General features: G+C 35.6%; 2 protein-coding genes across 8 annotated transcripts in view; one reads left to right on the top strand and one right to left on the bottom strand.

Annotated features, from left to right (window-relative positions):
* The window catches only part of METTL21A (methyltransferase 21A, HSPA lysine), a 46668-nt gene extending 42279 nt beyond the window's left edge, over positions 1 to 4389 (top strand). Inside the window, exon 5 of the mRNA XM_050752662.1 lies at positions 3647 to 4389. The gene's annotated coding sequence lies outside the window, so the exon portion shown is untranslated. The remainder of the gene's footprint in view (positions 1 to 3646) is intronic.
* The window catches only part of CREB1 (cAMP responsive element binding protein 1), a 78484-nt gene that overhangs the window by 21131 nt on the left and 37450 nt on the right, over positions 1 to 19903 (bottom strand). For 5 of the 7 annotated variants that reach the window (XR_007718419.1, XR_007718418.1, XM_050752652.1 and 2 more), the window contains 4 exons: positions 18648 to 18748; positions 15890 to 16032; positions 11003 to 11185; positions 8802 to 8952 (listed from right to left, as the gene is read on the bottom strand). Coding sequence is in view for 5 of the 7 variants with exons in the window: in XM_050752652.1 (XP_050608609.1) it covers positions 8802 to 8952; positions 11003 to 11185; positions 15890 to 16032; positions 18648 to 18748 (578 nt within the window). In the remaining 2 variants the exon portion in view is untranslated. Of the gene's footprint in view, positions 1 to 4599; positions 6284 to 8801; positions 8953 to 9227; positions 9814 to 11002; positions 11186 to 15889; positions 16033 to 18647; positions 18749 to 19903 lie in introns of those variants that run through there. The other 2 variants (XM_050752653.1, XM_050752655.1) reach the window with 2 other exon arrangements.

Below are 19903 nucleotides of genomic sequence, written 5' to 3' on the forward strand. Positions count from 1 at the left end.
CTACAGTTGAAGTCCTTGACTGTTTTTTATTAAATTCTTCAGTTCCAGAATTTGTTTTTTCTTAAAATATTTACCTCTTTAATTTCTCATTCAGATCATGAATTGTTTTCCTGATTTATTTGTATTGTCTATCTGTGTTCTGTTGTTTCTTGCTGAGTTTTCTTAAGATCATTATTTTCAATTCCTTTTCAGGCATTTTATTGATTACCTGCTCTTTGAGATCTGTTAGTGGAAAATTATTGTGTTCCTTTGGAGGTATCATGTTTCCTTAGTATTTTATGTTTCTCTGCCCTTATCTTGGTATCTGTGCAACTGCTGCTTTATCCAGTTTTATGGACTGGCTTTTGTAGAGAAATACTTTTACTGTAGATGTAGCTATACTGTTAGCTGGGTAGGGTGCTCTGGATTTGATTCTAGGTGGGTTCAGATGTGTTATCTCTGTATGATTTCTTTTACTGTCATCAATGGTGGTATCTATGATTCTCTCAGGGCATCTATGATTTCTTCAGTGGCTTAGGCTTCGGTTGTCAGTGGAGGCTGTGATAAAGCTTTGCTGAGGATGGGGATGCCAGGTTGGCTGGTATGTGGACACAAAGGTCTTGACGGTGGCAGCAGGTCGGGCAGGCCTGTCTGCAGGCCTCTGGGTGGCATGCGTGATAGCGAGAGCAAGCTGATCCTCATGACTCCAGACAATGGATGCTGGTGGGCAGGACCAACCAATCCTCAGGCACCCCAGATGATGCATGTGGGCACCAATGGGCCTGTCCATAGGCTCTTGGACATGTGTAAGTGGGCTGGGCCTATCCAGGCAGAAAATTCATAAATACAATACCACAAGCATGATGTGCAAAAGGACAAAACTGATAAAATGGGCCTCATCAAAATGGCAACCTTTTGCTCTGCAAAAGATAATGTTAAGAAAATTAAAGAAAAAGCTATAGACTGAAAGAATGTACTTGCTCTGACAAAGGATTTGGAAAAAAGGTCACTGAAAACAAAAGAAAACAAACAATAGAAATGACTAAAAGATCTAAGAAGCCATTTCATCAGAGAAAACATATAGATGGCAAATCACATAAAAGTCACTAGGTGAAGGCTGGGCACGGTGGCTAACACCTGTAATTCCAGCACTTTGGGAGGTCGAGGTGGGTGGATCACCTGAGGTCAGAAGTTCAAAACCAGCCTGGTCAACATGGCGAAACCCCAACTCTACTAAAAATACAAAAAATTAGTCGGACATGGTGGCAGGTGCCTGTAACACTGGCTACTCAGGGAGGCTGAGGCACGAGAATGTCTTGAACCCAGGAGGCAGAGGTTGCAGTGAGCTGACATCCTGCCACTGCATTCCAGTCTGGGTGACAGAGGGAGACTCCATCTCAAAAAAAAAAAAAAGTCACTAGTGAAGTGCAAGTTAAACCACAAGATATCCATTATACAACTTCTAGAGCTGGGGGACAAATAATAAACCTGACAACGTCGAGTTTTGGCAAGGATACAAAGCAACTGAACTCTCATGCATTCCTGGTGGGAATACAAAATGGTACAGCCATTTTGGAAAACAACTGGACAGTTTATTTAAAAGGTTAAATATACAGTTAGTTACATTCCACGCAACCAGCCTACTCCTCTTTACTCATGTTAATGGATAGTTCATATAAAAACCTTTATGTGTTGATAGTAACTTTATTTTTCTAAAACTGGAATTAACTGGGATGAAATTCAAGGTGAATAAACAAAGCACAGTACATCAATAAAATGGAACCATCTGGGATAAGTCCCAACTACTGATTCATGCAACAAAATCAATAAATCTTGAATGCATTTTACTAGATGAAGGAACCAGATCTAAAAGGCTACAAATTATAATTTAAGATTCCATTTAAAAGAGATTATGGAATAGGCAAAACTGTAAGGGTAGAAAACAGTTCAGTGGTTTTCAGGGTGTGGGAGAAGGTGACTTCAAAGGGATATAAGAGAATACTTAGTATTATATAACTGTTAGTTAACTAGTGTAATTGTTCCTTATGGCATTGTGGTGACAGATACATGACACTTCATCTATTAAAACCCATAAAACTATACAGCACAAAGAGTGAACTTATGTACATGCAAATTTAAGGATAAAAGCTTAGGGATGACAGAAAATCCCAGAACTGAAGATGGTGACAAATCTAACTGTACTATAATCATATGATGTAACCTCACTGAAAGGGCTAGAGAAAAAAGGAGCAGAGTGAAGTAACTTTAGAAAACAGCACTTTTGCTAAATACTATTAGGCCAAAACCAAAAAAAAGTGTATATAAATACTGCACTATAACTGGTAAACTTGTTTCTCACAAGGGTACATATTATCAGTTCTTACAAGTTTTCTGTATGTATAGCAGATTTAAACAAACATATAAGCCAAGTTTCTGTCAGAGAAAGAAGTTACAAATAGGCAAAGAGAAGTCTACAGTGAGCCATGTGGTTAAAGCTTAGAATCAGATATGTTACTGCATATTCATATTTATTTTAAGTATATAGTTGTCCCTCAGTATCTGTGGGGGATTGGTTCCAGGAACTCTCATGAATATCAAAATCCACAGATGCTCAAGTCCCTTATAAAAAATGGCATTATATTTGCATATAATCTATATGCATCCCCCTATATACTTAAAATCATCTCTAGATTACTTATATTTAGTACAATGTAAATACTATGTAAATAATTTTTATACTAAATTACTTTTTTATTTGTATTATTTAAAAAATTGCTATATTATTACTTTTTTTCTTCAATGTTTTAAATCTATGGGTGGTTGAATCCACAGATATGGACTATGGAAAACAAAGCCAACTATATATAAAGATAGAGAAGTAAGAATGTGTGCGTATATGAAGATGTGTATATATATGTATGTATTTTTTTTTTTGAGACAGAGTCTCGCTCTTTCACTCAGGCTGGAGTGTAGTGGTGCCATCTCAGCTCACTGCAACCTCCACCTCCCAGGTTCACGCAATTCTCCTGCCTCAGCCTCCCGAGTAGCTGGGATTATAGGCATGCACCACCACCCCAGCTAAATTTTCTATTTTTTAGTAGAGACAGGGTTACACCATATTGGCCACCATTTTCTAATAAAGGAACTATGGATCATTGGAAAAACAGCTCATTCCAAGGCTAGGGAAGGGAAAACACAAGATGAGAACCTGGACAATCTTGCAGTCTCAGAAAGTAAAGATGTGCTTAAAAAGAAAAAAATGGGGCATGTCAAAAGGACACAGAAGACACTTATAAAAGATGCCAGTGGCCAAAGCTAGAACAATATGAACAAATAATAAATAACAATAGTACTGGATTATAACTCCCAAAATACATGTCTGTATTGATAAAATAATGTGGAGAAGAAACAAATCTTGTTTATAGAATTCAGTTGTTAAGCTGTTAAATATAGAAGGGATGGGGATATAGAAAATTCCCATCAGAATAGCAAATAGAAATAATTACTGTAGACAAGATTTACTGATGAATTCTAAAATTGGTGGGCAAAACTTTAAAGAGAAAATAATGTATCTGCATAGCCTCCCAAGTATTTCTTCTAAAATACACCTAATTACTGTGGTGGTTTTAACATATGACCACAAATTGTTTCATATTCTCCCTTTTAGGAGGTGGAATTTAATTCTCCTCCCCTTGATTATGGGCTGGACAAAGAGAAAAATGGTAGCTCAACAGTGGAGACACCTGGACAGCACTTTAACCAAATGATCAAAGTTAACATCGCCAGTTATGTATGTGCTCCCTGATGTGATGTTATGAGAAGGGTACACTATACCTCTGTGGAATTTCTCCCCAAAACCTATTATCTCAATCTATCCATAAGAAAACACTGGACAAATGCAAATTGAGGGACATTCTATAAAAAAACAGATCACTGCTCTTCAAAAGTGACAAGGCCATCAAAGACAAGGAAACAGAAACTTTCAGACTGAAGGAGACTATAATTAAATGCAATATGGTACCCAAATTGGATTATATAAGTAAAAAAACTGGGGAAATAAAATGTACGATTCAGTTAATGGTATTATACCAATGTACTTTTATTTTTGATAAATGTACCCTGGTTATGTAATATACTAAGATTAGAGGAAGCTGGATGAAGGGTATCTGGAACTCTGCAGTACTATTTACAACTCCTTTGTAAGTTTAAAATTACTTAAAAATATATTAAAAATGTATATTTACCTTTCTTTGTACTGGTTTGAGTAAAAAAACTGACTTTAGAATGTTAACATTTTAGATGGTGAAATTGGAAGTAATTAAATTTTTAGGTAATATTTCTTAATTTACTTATAATGAACATGTTTTACTTGTGTAATAATAATAAATAAAAAAAACTGATAGTAATGTACATACTCTTTGGTAATCTGCTGTTGTCCGAGAACATCTTCCCATCTTAATAAAAATACATCTTTATTTACTGTTAATGGCTAGATGTATATAGTTGAATGGATATATTTTAATTCGTATCAAATATACTTTAATTTTTTTAGAATTTTTCAAATTTTTTACCCTATCCATTTTCTAAGAATCTGCCTATTTATATCCCTCAACTCATTAGTTTTCTGACATTATTTGTTAAAATGTTTGCTACTTTTCTTTTACTTTGCTAAATAGGGGGTTTATAGTTTCATACGATCACATTCATTTAACTTTTTCCTTTGTTACTTCTGCCTTTAGGGAATCTGCTTTTAAAATCCCCCTCCAATGTAAAGTTACATAAAGGCAAAGGTCACAGACTGCATTACTTTCACAATTTTTCACTCCCCATTCCTGTAGGAAGAGTTCATTTCCACTACACTGACTTCGGGCTTGTCCTTGCCTGTGCTGTGGCTGACAGAGCACAAGTAGATGTAATGTTCACCACAATCAAGCAAATGTTTTCAAAAGCATTGCCCTTTTCTCAAAGAGGTGCTGCTCTAGCCCAGGATCCTAGACTCAGATGGGCGTATGAAGGAGAGTCACAACAACTGACCTGCAGCTGCCAAAATGTAACACATGTAAGGAAGAAATTTTAAGACACTGAGATTCGTGGTTATTACTGAAGCAACACAAATTAATAGAACAGTTGTCTATACTTTCTTTCAGAATGTTTACCACTTATCTTCATCTTGAAATAAATGCCAATTTGGATAGTGACGAATTTTTTGGATTACAATCTTTTCCTATCAAAGTTTAGTTTAAGATAGGCTGTGTTTGATGTGCATAAGGGGCATTCATCCTAGTGAGCATGCTTAGGAAGAGTGTGCTTCTCTTAACTTTTCCACTGAAACAGTCACACTAGAAGAGGAAACCAAATATGGAGATTCTGGTGGTGCAGCAAAACCACTGCTGGTATAAACTTCTTTTAAATCTCTTATTTTACCTTAAAAATAAGGTTTATTTCTCTCAAATATTTTAGCAAAATGAACATTCAAGGAAAGCACTCCACATTCACCCCCTAAGGCTACATACACATCCCTAGCATACTGCCATGTGCTCTGGTTTGAGAGGCACAGCAGAAGATGGCTGCATACTGGAATCAGTGAAGTAGCATGTTTACAGCCTTTGGTGCCAGATATGGGTTCAAATTTCAGTTCTACTAATCTCATAAAGTGTGTGACCTTTGGCAATATATTTGATTTATCTCTGATATTTACCTTCTCCTCCTCTAAAGTGGGGATAAGCTTCTACCTCACTGTAGGTAGAATTAATAAAATAATATATACTGGGGCTTAATAAATAGCACTCGGCAGAAAGGTCAAAGCCAGAATATATAGAATTAGGAGGTATCAGCATATAAAGTAATGCCTGAAATACATGGATATGGATGAAGGTTCAAAGGAAAAATTTGAAAAGTAGTCAGAAAACCAGGTGAAGCCAGCCACGGAAGAGTTTAGAGTAATGAGAAGTCGAAAGTGTCATACTCCATAGAGTTAAAATTAAATGAAAGAAAATACTAGATTTGCCAAGTGGGAGGGAATTTGTACCTTTTTATAGATATATGAGGGGTATGCTAGTCACAGAAGCCAGATTCCAGTGAATGGAGGCTGAAAAAGTAGAAGCAGCAGTAATCTGGTAAGGAAAGGGGAAAAGAACTATAGCAGAATCAATAGGAAGTTTCCTTTTTCAAGAGTAGGGTAACTACATCTAAGCGAAGTAATGTTATGAAAGAGTCCATGGTAAGTCTCAGGCAAGCAAAGGCTGGTAGCAACTGTAGTTACGTGTGGCCTGTTCCTAACTTGTTGGTGGCAGTGGTCCTAAATCTGAAAGAAAAATAAATAGAAGAAAAAGGAAATTTGGTCTGCCAGTCAACGCAGTGAAACATTTTTTTTTTTTTTTTGAGATGGAGTCTTGCTCTAGAGTCGCGCAGGCTGGAGTGCAGGCGCGCCATCTCGGCTCACTGCAAGCTCTGCCTCCTGGGTTCACGCCATTCTCCTGCCTCAGCCTCCAGAGTAGCTGGGACTACAGGCGCCTGCCACCACGCCCGGCTAATTTTTTTGTATTTAGTAGAGATGGGGTTTCACCATGTTAGCTAGGATGGTCTCGATCTCCTGATCTTGTGATCCGCCCGCTTCGGCCTCCCAAAGTGCTGGGATTACAGGCGTGAGCCACTGCACCGGCCAACGGGGGGAAACATTTTGTTCCACAGAGCCAAACTACATAGACATAAACAGAAGTCCTTCTGTTGTGTTTTATAATCAAAAGGATTTATTTTCTGATTTTGCTCCTATGTTTGCTTAGAACTGTTTTCTTTAGTAAGCAGTGTTGTCTTAAATATTACTACTCAGCCTTTGCTTGAGACTTCTTAATCAGACTTGCTTCTAATTTTAAGTTAAGAGTTTCCTTATAACCGGCCGGGCACGGTGGCTCAAGCCTGTAATCCCAGCACTTTGGGAGGCCGAGACGGGCGGATCACGAGGTCAGGAGATCGATCGTTAACCATCCGGGCTAACACGGTGAAACCCCGTCTCTACTAAAAATACAAAAAATTAGCCGGGCGCGGTGGCAGGCGCCTGTAGTCCCAGCTACTCGGGAGGCTGAGGCAGTGGAATGGCGTAAACCCGGGAGGCGGAGCTTGCAGCGAGCTGAGATCCGGCCACTGTACTCCAGCCTGGGTGACAGAGCGAGACTCCGTCTCAAAAAAACAACAACAACAAAAAAGAGTTTCCTTATAAACATTTTTAAAAACTGAAAAGATTTTAATTTTTATTTACAGATTTTAATTTATATTTTAAAATATATTTAAATTATGAATGCAGCCTTTATGCTTCTGTTTAGTAAAACCTAAATACTCAAAATCACAGACGGATGGAACACAAATAAAAGTCACTTGAGGGCTGGGCACCATGGCTTATGCCTGTAATCCCAGCACTTTGGAAGGCTGAGAAGGGTGGATTCATGAGGTCAAGAGTTCAAGAGCAGCCTGGCCAAAATAGTGAAATCATGTCTCTACTAATACAAAAATTAGCCAGGCGTGGTGGTGGGCGCCTGTAATCCTAGCTATTCGGGAGGCTGAGGTAGGAGAATTGCTCGAACCCAGGAGGCAGAGGTTGTAGTGAGCTGAGATTGTGCCACTGTACTCCAGCCTGGGCGACAGAGCAAGACTGTCTCAGGAGGAAAAAAAAAAAAACAGTCACTTGGCTTGTTGTAACTCTTTTTCTAATATCAGAGAAAAATCTCTGCCAGACAGATTTTTCTCTGAGTTCAGATATAATTTACTAACATTGTGACAGCTAAGAATATTTTAGGAACAAAAAAGCTGATCTGAGCTGTAAGTGAAATTGCACACACACAGACACACACACACACCCATTTCAACAGAGCACTACAGTTACAAAGTGCTTTCAAAGGAATTATCTTACTTGATTCTTAAAACAATACTTGGGTGTGTGCTGGAATCCCATTTTGCAAACCTGAGGTATAGAAGGTTAATACTGTCTCCCAAAATGGAGGGACAGGGCTAGGACTTGGAAGCCCTGCTTCTTTCACTTTATCAGTGTTTGAAGTATCCTGGGATGAACAGTGAAATACGTTCATCAATTTCAAACTTTTTAAAACTTTACATACCCTATTTTCATTTTCTTCTGTTTGTCTCGGTCACTTCTATATGAAAGTTCTAAACTAATATTTAGTAACTTGTTTTTATTGTTTTTGATGGCAAAATCATTTATAGCAATGAAGTTACTTTCTGAGAACTGCTTTACCAACATTTCGTAGATTTTGAAGGTAGTAGTTTTTGAAGACTGTATTTTAAGATTTTTTTCCATAATGTGGTATTCTTAGAATATATTTTTGAAGAATCTTTAGGTGTTAAAATGTTATTATTTTGAGTAAAGATATTATTCATTAAAACATGAACTGGCCACCATACATTTACTTTGTATCAAGTAAATTTAATATAGATAAAATTTAACACACAGTTAATATACATATGTGAAACTCTTGATCTTCTTGAACAATACTATATATGAAAAAAAACCATTTTGAAATAACCTGGCAAGCTGGTTGGAGTGCAAACATAGGAAGGTTGTGCATTAAATCTCCTGTGGGGAAACTGCATGAAAGAAAACTACTCCATGATCAAAGATTGACCCATAATCCTATAGCTATCTTATAAATGCAGCTCATTAAATAAAGTTTAGCAAGATCCATTAATTCTGCTGGAAAAAAAAAAAAACCCAATGCAAAGATCCTATTACCAGTAGATGTAAAGATACACATCCAGTAGAATGTGAAGACACACTTAACCCACAACAATCTAAGTAAATGCAGTATATGTACCTGTTCTTCATTAGACGAACCTCTCTCTTTCGTGCTGCTTCTTCAGCAGGCTGTGTGGGAAGTGCTGGGGAGGATGCCATAACAACTCCAGGGGCAATAGTGCTAGTGGGTGCTGTGCGAATCTGGTATGTTTGTACATCTCCAGAGGCAGCTGAAAGAAACAGTGATTATGGTAAGACAGAAACACTGCAACTTGATTCAATTATGTGTATCAATCATCAATCTAAGCATGTATTCTGGACTAAAAGGGAAACAAAAAAGAAAAGATGATTCTGGCTAAAGTGTTGAAAGAATCAGCACTCTTTGCGCCACTACTAAGAAATAATTCCCAATGTAATGTATTTATTACAGTAACCTATGTCTGCTGGATCTTATATTTTATTTTTCATTTGAATGCAGTTCTATTCTGTTAACATGCTTACCAACCTTAAGTCTAAAAGGTAAGTGGGGCACAGCTTGGATGATCTTCCTAGATAAGAGTATAGTCCTCAATGTCTTCCTTTGATATTGGTAAATTCATATTAAAAAATTTCAAGTAGACTCTTGCCACGACATAAAAACGACCATGATTTTTCATAAAATAGCAAAATGAAAAAGAAGATAAAGCATTATGGTCAACTATTATAGATTTTGAATTAAAACAAAACTGAAAGTATGAAAAAGTGTATCACCTGATGCCAATTATATTATTTGAAAACATATTGTTTTAATGTAAATGATAATGACTAAATAAACTGAAGTTTTATTTTTCTGATTCACCATTTGTAAAAACAAACACAATCACTATTTGTCAAACTGCTTCTAAAAACAGTGTAATAATATGCTCTCCTAAGGAACCTAATGTTACTTAAAAAATTTGAAGGTCTTTATTAAATTATTAATATTAATTATTAATATCAATTAAAAAGTATGCTTTGAGTGGAAAAGATTTATATACTAAACATGTTACCATCTTCAAACTGACGTTCAGAATTCAAATTCACTGACATCCTGCTTTACAATTTTTGAGTACCTGCATGTAAAGTGAAAAGGTGTTTTACTCTCATCAATAAGCAAAATAGTATCTTTTTCAAATACTCGCTTAATAACAGAATATATTCTGTAAACATTAGGGCTCTTTAAATAAGTTATGACTCTCTCCAGTTGGTGTTTCAGGATTATTCAATTATCCATGGTGAAAGGATACAACTGTCATTACCTAACACAGGCAAAATACATTATCATTTATAAAAATATTTTCAGAAACAGATTTATTATTATTTCCTCAATCAGCAAATTTCTAACCTGGCATTAACTATATTCCTGAAATATTCAAACAAATCCAAAGAAAAATGGTTAACTGATATCCATAAAGATTCCTGAAACAGACAGAAAAAAACAATTAAACTAAAAAAAAAAAAACAAGAAAAACCCCCAAAAACAAAAAAGCAACTTCTATAATTTGTCAAGAATTTAACAACTACTTTTTCTCTAAAGAACAGCATAAGATGGTATAAGATTTTGTGGAATATAATGTTTTCATTTGAAATAAAAACTGGGTCAAGTGCAGAGGCATCCCAACACTTTGGGAGCCCGAGAAAGGAGGATTACTTGAGGCCCGGAGTTCAAGACTAGCCTGGGCAACACAGTGAGACCATGTCTCTAGAAAAAAAAAAATAATAATAAAAACTGATGATCTCAGAAGATTTAAATTTCTTTTGAATAAAAAGCACAGAAACAGAATCCTGAACTTCTAAAGACTGTTTTCAGAGATTTAGTGCAACTCTTATTTTACACATGAAAACAAAACAAAACAAAAACGATAAAAAAAAAAAAAAAAAAAAAACACTTTTCTGAGGCCCAGAGGAGCTTTTACTCAAGGCCTCATAGCAGATTCATGCAGTTAGATATAGAATCCATCTTTTCTAACTCCTGATTTCCTGGTCTTCCCTTCTAACCTGTCCTGTTTCTTCTACCCCAAATAGTAAAGATGTTAAAGGCAGATGCAATATTTTAAAAACTGAAAATAGTTGTTTTTATGCCATGACATTTTGGTCCAATTGGAATAATGGAAGAGTTCATGGAAAATACTATCTATATTGAAGAAATGTTAACTACATTTGAATGGAGCTTTGTAATATGATACTTACTTTTTCTGTGAGTTTATAAAATTTTAGTATTTTGAAGAATTTACCACACCTGTGAATTCTGAAGTCCCTTACCTTGAACAACAACTTGGTTGCTGGGCACTAAGATCTGCTGTCCATCAGTGGTCTGTGCATACTGTAGAATGGTAGTACCCGGCTGAGTGGCGGCTGCATTGGTCATGGTTAATGTTTGCAGGCCCTGTACCCCATCGGTACCATTGTTAGCCAGTTGTATTGCTCCTCCCTGGGTAATGGCAACTAAAATCCAATGGATTTTATTGTTACAAGTTTAATACCATATAAGACTTTTAAAACACTAAATCCAATGTAGAATAATTTGTAAAATAGTCTAGGAGAATTACAGCAAATAACATCACCAAGAAGTGTCTGATATATTCAAGTAACTTGCTGCTCAGGAAACCCATATTCAATTTCTACAATAGAAATGCACTCTATGAACTGCATTCTAATTTATAATAATAATGCCTGTTAACAATTTTTTAAATGGAAAAATGTTAAATTCCTTCTGAAGTTATCTGGTTCTGCAGAGGTTCCACTCTGTGATCCTTTATTTCAGCATTAACTACATAATGTATTAACACTTGTCCCACTAATAAATAAATTTCTGGAGAGTAGGAATTTTCTTATCTACTTTCATACACTTAGCACAGTGGCAGCCATGAAATAGGCACCCAATAAATGGTTGTTTTAACATATAACTAATAAAGCAGTTCATCAGTGCATTCTATTCCCTAACTCTTGTAGAAATTCATTAATGGTATCTAATCTACTGAATGAAACAACTGAAATATCCTATGGAACTTAATTATCAACAGTCTCTCATGGAATTTTAAAATCAGAGCTCAAGGTCATCACTTAGAAAAAAAAATCTTTTACTGTCAATTTCTAAATTATTTAATACATATCCAAGCATTTTAATATGGAACCCGTTATTTACGCCCTAATTAGCCACACCTGCCATTCATTTGTTAAACAATAAATCAGTCAACTTTTGCTCATACTAGTAGATATTTCACTTTATGAAAAACTAAATCAACTTTATGCTACAGTACATAGAAAAATTTAATTTAAAAATTAGATTGTTTATTTGGAAGAAGGATTTAGATAGGTGGCAATATCCTCTCTAGACAATTCACCCTGTAGTGGGTCAAGCTTTTCAGAACGAGAAGGACAGAAAATCACAATATCACATATAAAACTGTACAACTGATTTTAACTAAGAAAAAAGTAAACAATGCAGGAAAGTCAACATGTCTGATTAAGCATGTCCATTAGAAGGGAATTAGTTTGGGATCAGTTATCCAACAGCTATGGGATATAACATCCTGAGTCACCTGTACATGGGAAATTGATTATCTATTGCCTAATCAAGAAATAAGAAGAGTTAATGGCTACAGTGTGATAAGTTTAGCAAAATGATACTTGTGAAAATTAAGACGCTGGCATATACACTGGATCTAGTTTAGCGAATCCCAGAAGTTTTACTTCTCTTAGGCAGGGAGAAAAATGAGTAAGAACTATTCTAAGATTAATTTTGCATGATTACTTGAAAGAATCAGAAGGTTAACAGAAACAAATCACAATTTCTCATTTAGAGTTAATGAGTGAATTCTACTGTATTTAACATACCACTTTCTTCTTGGCTACAGAGCAGTAAACTCAAGGTGGGAAGAAGAAAGCAGAAATAGTAAACCATGTATGACAAGACTGAGTTGTAGTGTGAGTTCCATCACTGAACAGTTTAATTTTTTTCTTTTGAGACAGGGTCTTGTTCTGTTTTATAGGCTGGAGTGCAGTGGCAAGATCTCAGCTCACTGTAGCCTCCAACTGCTGGGCTGAAGTGATCCTCCTGCCTCAGCCTCCCAAGTAGCTAGCACAGGCCATCAGGCCCCACTAATTTTCTAAAAACATTTTTTTGAAGAGATAGGGTTTTGCTATGTTGCCCAGGCTGATCTTGAACTCCTGGCCTCAAGCAGTCTTCCCACCTTGGCCTCCCCAAGTGTTGGGATCACAGACACGAGCCACTGTGCCCAGCCATCACTAAACTGTTATTTGATTCTGTTATCTCTTCTCTAAAAATAAAAGCATCTGAGTTCTAGCCACTAAGTACAATTTTGTAAATATCAAATGAGGTCATGTATATGAAAATACTTTGGAAAATGAAGTCTAATCCTACTGGTTTTTCTCTATAATATTTATGTATATACTTTATTATTCTCAAAATATTTGAGATAGCTTTCAATAAAACACAATTCATTAAAACAAAATTAAAAAGATAGAAGTCAAGTAATGGATGTATCCTTAGTTATATAAAACAATTGTAGAAGAAAATCTAGACTAAGAAAGTAATACAATTAAACAGAAAGTTAGCTAAGAATCTGAGTGGCCGGAATAAAGAGGGAAACATCATGAGTCATAGTTTTATTTAGTGAAACAAAAAAATTCAAGTTCAAAATGACAGATACAAGTTTTCTATCTAAGAGCAGAATCACTAATAAGACTTTACTATCTGGGACACTGAACCAAGTAACAGATAAATCTAGTAACAACATGAATTTAATAAAATAACCAATTTAAGGAAGGAGTGGAAATTCATGCCTCCACCTAGAAGGGTACTTGCAGAGGATATGCTTTAATTTGATAATTCCACTCTTAGGATATTTTCATAGCATTGTTTGAAACAGTAGAAATGTCCTAAATGTTCAACAGCAGAAGAATGTTTAAATAAGTGCTATATTTATACAGTGAAACACAATGCAGCTATTAAAGAAACAAAATACATAACTATGTGTGTTTATATACCTATGGTGAATTCCAACAACCATATGTTCATTTTATAAGTTAAGAAATATATAAATGTTGCTGTATATGTATTTACTATATTGCTCGTAATGAAAATCAAGAATATAATGTTAAATCAGTTCCATCAAAGCCATGTGTGCATATACAGAGAGGACACAGGATAAAAATAATGAACAAAGTTTATAATTTCAAAGTATTAATCTCTCTCCTTTTTTTTTTTTTGAGATGGAGTCTTGCTCTGTCACCCAGGCTAGAGTACAGTGGCACGATCTCAGCTCACTGCAACCTCTGCCTCCCGGGTTCAAGCAATTCTTCTGTGTCAGCCTCCTGAGTAGCTGGGATTACAGGCATGCGCTACCACGCCTGGCTAATTTTTGTATTTTTAGTGGAGACAGGGTTTCACCATGTTGGGCAGGCTGGTCTTGAACTCCTGACCTCATGATCCACCGCTTTGGCCTCCCAAAGTGCTGCGATTACAGGCGAGAGCCACCGCGCCTGGCTTAATCTCTTAAAACTAGCAATTTTCAGCTGCTGGAGAGGAGTGTACCAAATTAAACATCTGTGGGGGCGGTGGCACTTCTCTAACGTTCATTTCCCCTTTTTAGATTCTGATAGGCCTCTTTCCTAAAGAGCATGCTTCCTAGTTCCAGTGAGAATCTCTGTAATAGTGAATCTGTTACTGATGGGAGTATGTTGTATCCCTCAGGTATGCTGAAGTAGGGGAAAAATAAAGATCATGTATCAATGTCTTTGAATACACATCCTGAATAACTGAAAGCATCTGGTATGAGGCTATCAAACTGAAAATCACACACACATATAGAGTTGTAGGTACAGAGTTGTACTTTATATCTTCCACAAAGATCTTAAGAAGAAAAAAGATGACTAAGCTAATTGAGCATAGTGGATAAAAGTCAAAATTGCCTTCCCTCTACTTAGTCTCAAAAGGTTCAGCTTGCAGAGTTAAAAAGTTTGCTACTTGAGAACTTGTCTTTAATACAGTTGGGAATGCAAATTAGAGTTATGCAAACCAAGGTTGAACTGGAACTAAAAAATAACATGGGGGTCAAACTTTCATGCATATTTCTTAATTTTTAGATTATTTTTATAAATAGGGATGGGGTCTTCAACTCCTGGAGGGCTCAAGTGATCCTTCTACTGTGGCTTCCCAAAGTGCTAGGAATACAGGCGTGAGTGCGGGGAATACAGGCGTAAGCCACTGTGCCCAGCCTCAAGCTTTTACGCATATTTCTGATACAGATTCCCTCAGGGCATTAGGAAACGAACCCAGTAAAGAAGTTTCAATGTGTACATTTAATTTGTAACTAAGATGGGTGGGGGAAAGGATATAAATGGGCAGCACTGGGTTTAATAAACAAATCCAAATGAAAAAAATCACTGAATGAATAAAGCACTTTGAGAGGCAAAAAAAAAAAAAAAAAAAAAAAAAAAAAGGGAAAAAGAGAAAAAAGTACCATTCACACAAATGCTTTTGATCAAACAAAATAAAATTCAAAAGGACCTTATAATAGATTTTGGTTAAAGATAAGAAGACAGACCTAAGTGCCAGACAGAGACATCATAGAAATGAAAACTTTGTAATTTTGTAAGAGCAATCGTTGCTTTATGCGGGCCAAAAAGTATATTACTATCTTTCGTATGAAAAGGAGTAATTGAATGTGCTGACTCAACCAAGCCATGCTCATCCCCACTTGAAACATTCTAAAATACAAAGATATTAAAATGCTATTTTCAGAAGGCAAGACAAACTATTAAAATGAATACAGAGATATATTCAAGGAATGATTTTTTTAAATCTAAAAAACTCATGTTTTTTCAACACATATGAGGACTAAAACCTACGGTCTCAATTAGTGGTTCAAAAACTTCAGACTTTTCATGCATCTGCACAGAAACAAAAGGACATCTAAAAGGCTTATATACTTGACTAATCCTTACTAGAACTCTCTGAAGAAAAGAAAATACTACCATTACAGAACTTTGCATAGTGAAGAGTAAAGAAAATATAATAATGGCAGCAAAACTGAGAAGACTTGGCACTTATACGGTTTCTCTGAAGAGAATGCAACTATTAGCTTTTCTCCTCACTTTTTGAAACAGAAATTGTCTATTACTCACTATACTGTCCACTGCTAGTTTGGTAAATTGGAGTTGGCACCGTTACAGTGGTGATGGCAGGTGCTGAGGTCTCCTCTTCCGACTTCTCTTCTTCAATCCTTGGCACTCCTGGTGCATCAGAAGATAAGTCATTCAAAATTTTCCTACAAAATTAGAAAACTAGAATAATTAAAAATATAAGTAAAATTTACTGGACAAATACAAATAATAGTTAAAGATGAGAAAACTGACAGAAAGCTGGTAGTGCTTAGGACAGAAGGTTTTTTTTTTTTTTTTTTTTTTTTTTTGAGACAGAGCCTTGCTCTGTTGCCCAGACTGGAGTGCAGTGGCACGATTTTGGCTCACTGCAACCCCCACCTCCCAGGTTCAAGCAATTCTCCCACAACAGCCTCCCGAGTAGCTGGGATTACAGGTGCCTGCTACCACGCCTGGCTAATTTTTTTGGTATTTTTAGTAGAGACAGGGTTTCACCATGTTGGCCAGGCTGGTCTCGAACTCCTGACCTCAGGTGATCTGCTCGCCTCTGCCTTGGCCTCCCAAAGTGCTGGGATTACAGGTGTGAGACACTGCACCCAGCCAGCAGAAGTTTAAAATATATAAATTACATGAATAAACTCTTCATGGGTCAGGGATTGATCTAGACGTCAAAATGAACCCAAATTAAGTACCAAAAAAAAAAAAAAAAAAGATGGATTCTCTTTAATATCAACGTAAGGAAGGGTGCAATTAAGGGTAATAATAAGACTGACTACATTAAAAAAAATCTTTTGCATCTCAAAGAACACACACACACAGTCGGAAAGTAAAAAGTCAACAATCAATTAAGGGGGAAAAAAGATCAAAACCTGATTTTTAAATTCTCACTTCTCAGATTGGGAAACAAAAAAGTTTAACAATATCTGTTAGCAAAGCTACAAAAAAAACCCCACACTCTCATACATTGCTGCTGGGAGTATGAAACTGGCACAACCCCGATATAAGGAATTGGTGATATTTAAGGAAATATAGGTGTTCATGCCTCAATCCCATTTCCAGGAATTCACCCCAATTCCAACAATATGAAAATAAACTCGCTTAAGATTATTTCCATTAGCACTGTTTGTAACTGCAGAATAGTGGAGATACATATCCAAAGTCTAAAATAGAAAAAAAAAAAATAAAAAGGAAAATAAATACTGGAAACACTCTATATGCCTATATATAGGCGAGTGGTTGAATAAACTATGGTACATCCAAATAATGGATATAGCATATCTTTTGTGTAAGGAAAAAAGGGAAATAAGAAAATATACATGTACCTGCTCATTTGTTCAAGAGAAAAAATCGGGATGGATAAACCAGAGAGTAATGATTTTAGCTATTTACTGGGGATGGGTAGGAAAGAAATGAAAACGACAGAAGGAATGGGGAGGCACTACTGAGTATACTTTTTTGTGCAATTCTGACTTTTGGTACAGTGTTAAATGTTTCACTCACTAGGAAAAAAAAAGCAACAAGGATGAGTGGAGAAACTCTAAAATGGAACCCAAAAACAGAAGAACCATACCATATTTCAAGTGAACAACATAATCACACTGAAAGGTGGGGGAAAAACCCCCTAAAAACCCCAACCCAAGTAATTTTTGATATCTTAAATTTGTAACAAAATAGTTATAAACTCTGTCCCTTTATGCTATTATAAAAAATGACATCTTCCTATATCATGTGCTTATTCACATAAATTTATAGTTACTGTTTTATGCCTTTGTCTTTCAAATCACATAGGAAAAAAGGAGTTACAAACCAAAACTATAATAATCCTAGCTTTTATATTTACCTAGGTAATTACTTTACTAGTAGTATTTGGTTGGATTTGCTTCAGGATCAAATGTGTTATATACTAACATGAGATACACTTCAAAGTTAAAATCTAACACTAGCTGTACTTAAAATAAATTATGAATATAAATACATATAACATATACTGGTAATATAAGATTTCTTAGACCTCAAAATCAATTTATTGTTAGTCACTTAGGATTCTTAATTTAATTGTAAGGACAGAGAAAGGGGTTAGTTTAATAGCCAAGCGGGGGGAAAAAACTACCCCTCTGAAAAACAGAAATATATAAAAATAAAAATAATTTACACTAACAAGAAGGAAGATAATTATGAGTCTGAAGTTTCTTAAATGCTCAAGTAAATGTGTCAAGATTTATGGAACTGTCCTTCCTGAGATACTTAATGTGGAGCTAACTTTTACACTAAAAAACGGTTTTGGTTCACCTTGGAGGCAAGGCATGGACTAGGCAACATCAATAACTGAACACAAAAATTACAGTAAACTACCCCTAAAATTAGGGGATGTTAGTAAAGCATCTTCCTGAGACAATTATCAAATTAATAGCTATCTGTTAAACACCATGGCATAAAAAATGGTTTGCAATGTGTTATTAAGCAGATAAATAACGGAGCCTCAGAGTTGGCTTATAACTAAAAAATGCTATAACCTTATTAAATGTATTCCACATTTTTCAACAGAAAGACAGCCAGCACAGTCTACAGAAACAGAAAAAAAAAAAAAAAAAAAAATCAGGACTGGTGAGAGTAACAAGTGCTCTTCTTAAGCTTCACTTTATTTGAGACAAATAACTCAAGATGAAGAAAAGTAATCTATAAAGAACTGACCTGAGCAACTAACTGGTCTTCTGACATCTCTTTATCTGCAACTACCTAAGACTTCCTACACATCTTAGATTCTAACTATTAAAATCCATACCTGTAAGAAGGCCTCCTTGAAAGAATTTCCCTTCGCTTTTGGGAATCAGTTACACTATCCACTGACTCCTGTGAATCTTCACTTTCTGCAATAGTTGAAATCTGAAAATAAATAAAAACTTTATCTTGATAATCAAATTTAGTTCCTATAAAATTTTTGTTAAACAGTCAAATACAAAAAGTCATATATAAACTTTATACATGCTTCAGTAGAAAAAAATCAGTTCTTATGGGAGACAACCATACCAATCACTCTGCCCTTCCCTTTACTTACCCTATAAACTAAGATGAAGTTAGAGAACCTAAAATAGCTACAGTTTAATTTTTTTTCAGGACTCCATGTAATCAATCCTGAATGCATCAGTATTACTTACCAGTTTTTTCTTACATCTGTTGAAACAAAACTACCAACTAAAATAAGGTTTCTGATATAAGGGATAAAATGGATGGCTAAATATTTGGTACTAAGTCTATATAGTGACTATATAAATATTATTCTTTAACTTTATAAACACTTATGAATATATTTACAGTTATACAGTAAGACTGGCGATCCATCATCACATCCCTGACAGTTGTTCCTAGCAAGTTAGGAAAAACTCCTAACATGTTTCAAAGTTAGCATTCTATAATCATGTTTAAGTAAAAATTCAAGGTAAAGAACTATGCATTTCTGAGAAGAATCCCTAGACTGAAAAGTAATAAAGTGAATAAAAATTTTGATACTATACTATTATATGCATTCCATAGATGGAAGAACTAAGATACAAAGTAGTAACTCACCCGAGTCACAAAGCTAGGAAGTAGTGGAGCCACTGTCAATATTTAGTACCTCCATTTTAGAGATCCTTACCAGCATCAAAATCCTGGTGGTTCCAGTCTCAAACCAGACTGTTCTAGTCTCAAACCAGGTTTGTCAGAAGCAGCAACCAGTGGCATTTTCACACCTTTTCTAGACTAGAAGAGTTCACTTACCTAAGTTGCTTGATTGTCAAATTTACACTGCCCACGTTTCTCTAATCAGCAGAAACCTTATGCTCTTTCCTGAACTAGGGACACATTATGCTGTCAGATTAAGAATTATACTTAACCAAGACAAAAGGGTCGATGTAGGTTAGCTCCATGTCAAAACGTATGGCAATGGCAGTAAGGAAACATATTCAGAGGTTCTTGAGAAATTCCAAGTGTACTCTATGTGTGGTCTGAGCCTAACGGTTCTCCCAAGTGGGCATTCATTTTGACAGGGCTTTGTGATAT

The sequence above is a fragment of the Macaca thibetana genome, chromosome 12 (genome assembly GCF_024542745.1).
Source record: "Macaca thibetana thibetana isolate TM-01 chromosome 12, ASM2454274v1, whole genome shotgun sequence".
NCBI lineage: Eukaryota > Metazoa > Chordata > Mammalia > Primates > Cercopithecidae > Macaca > Macaca thibetana.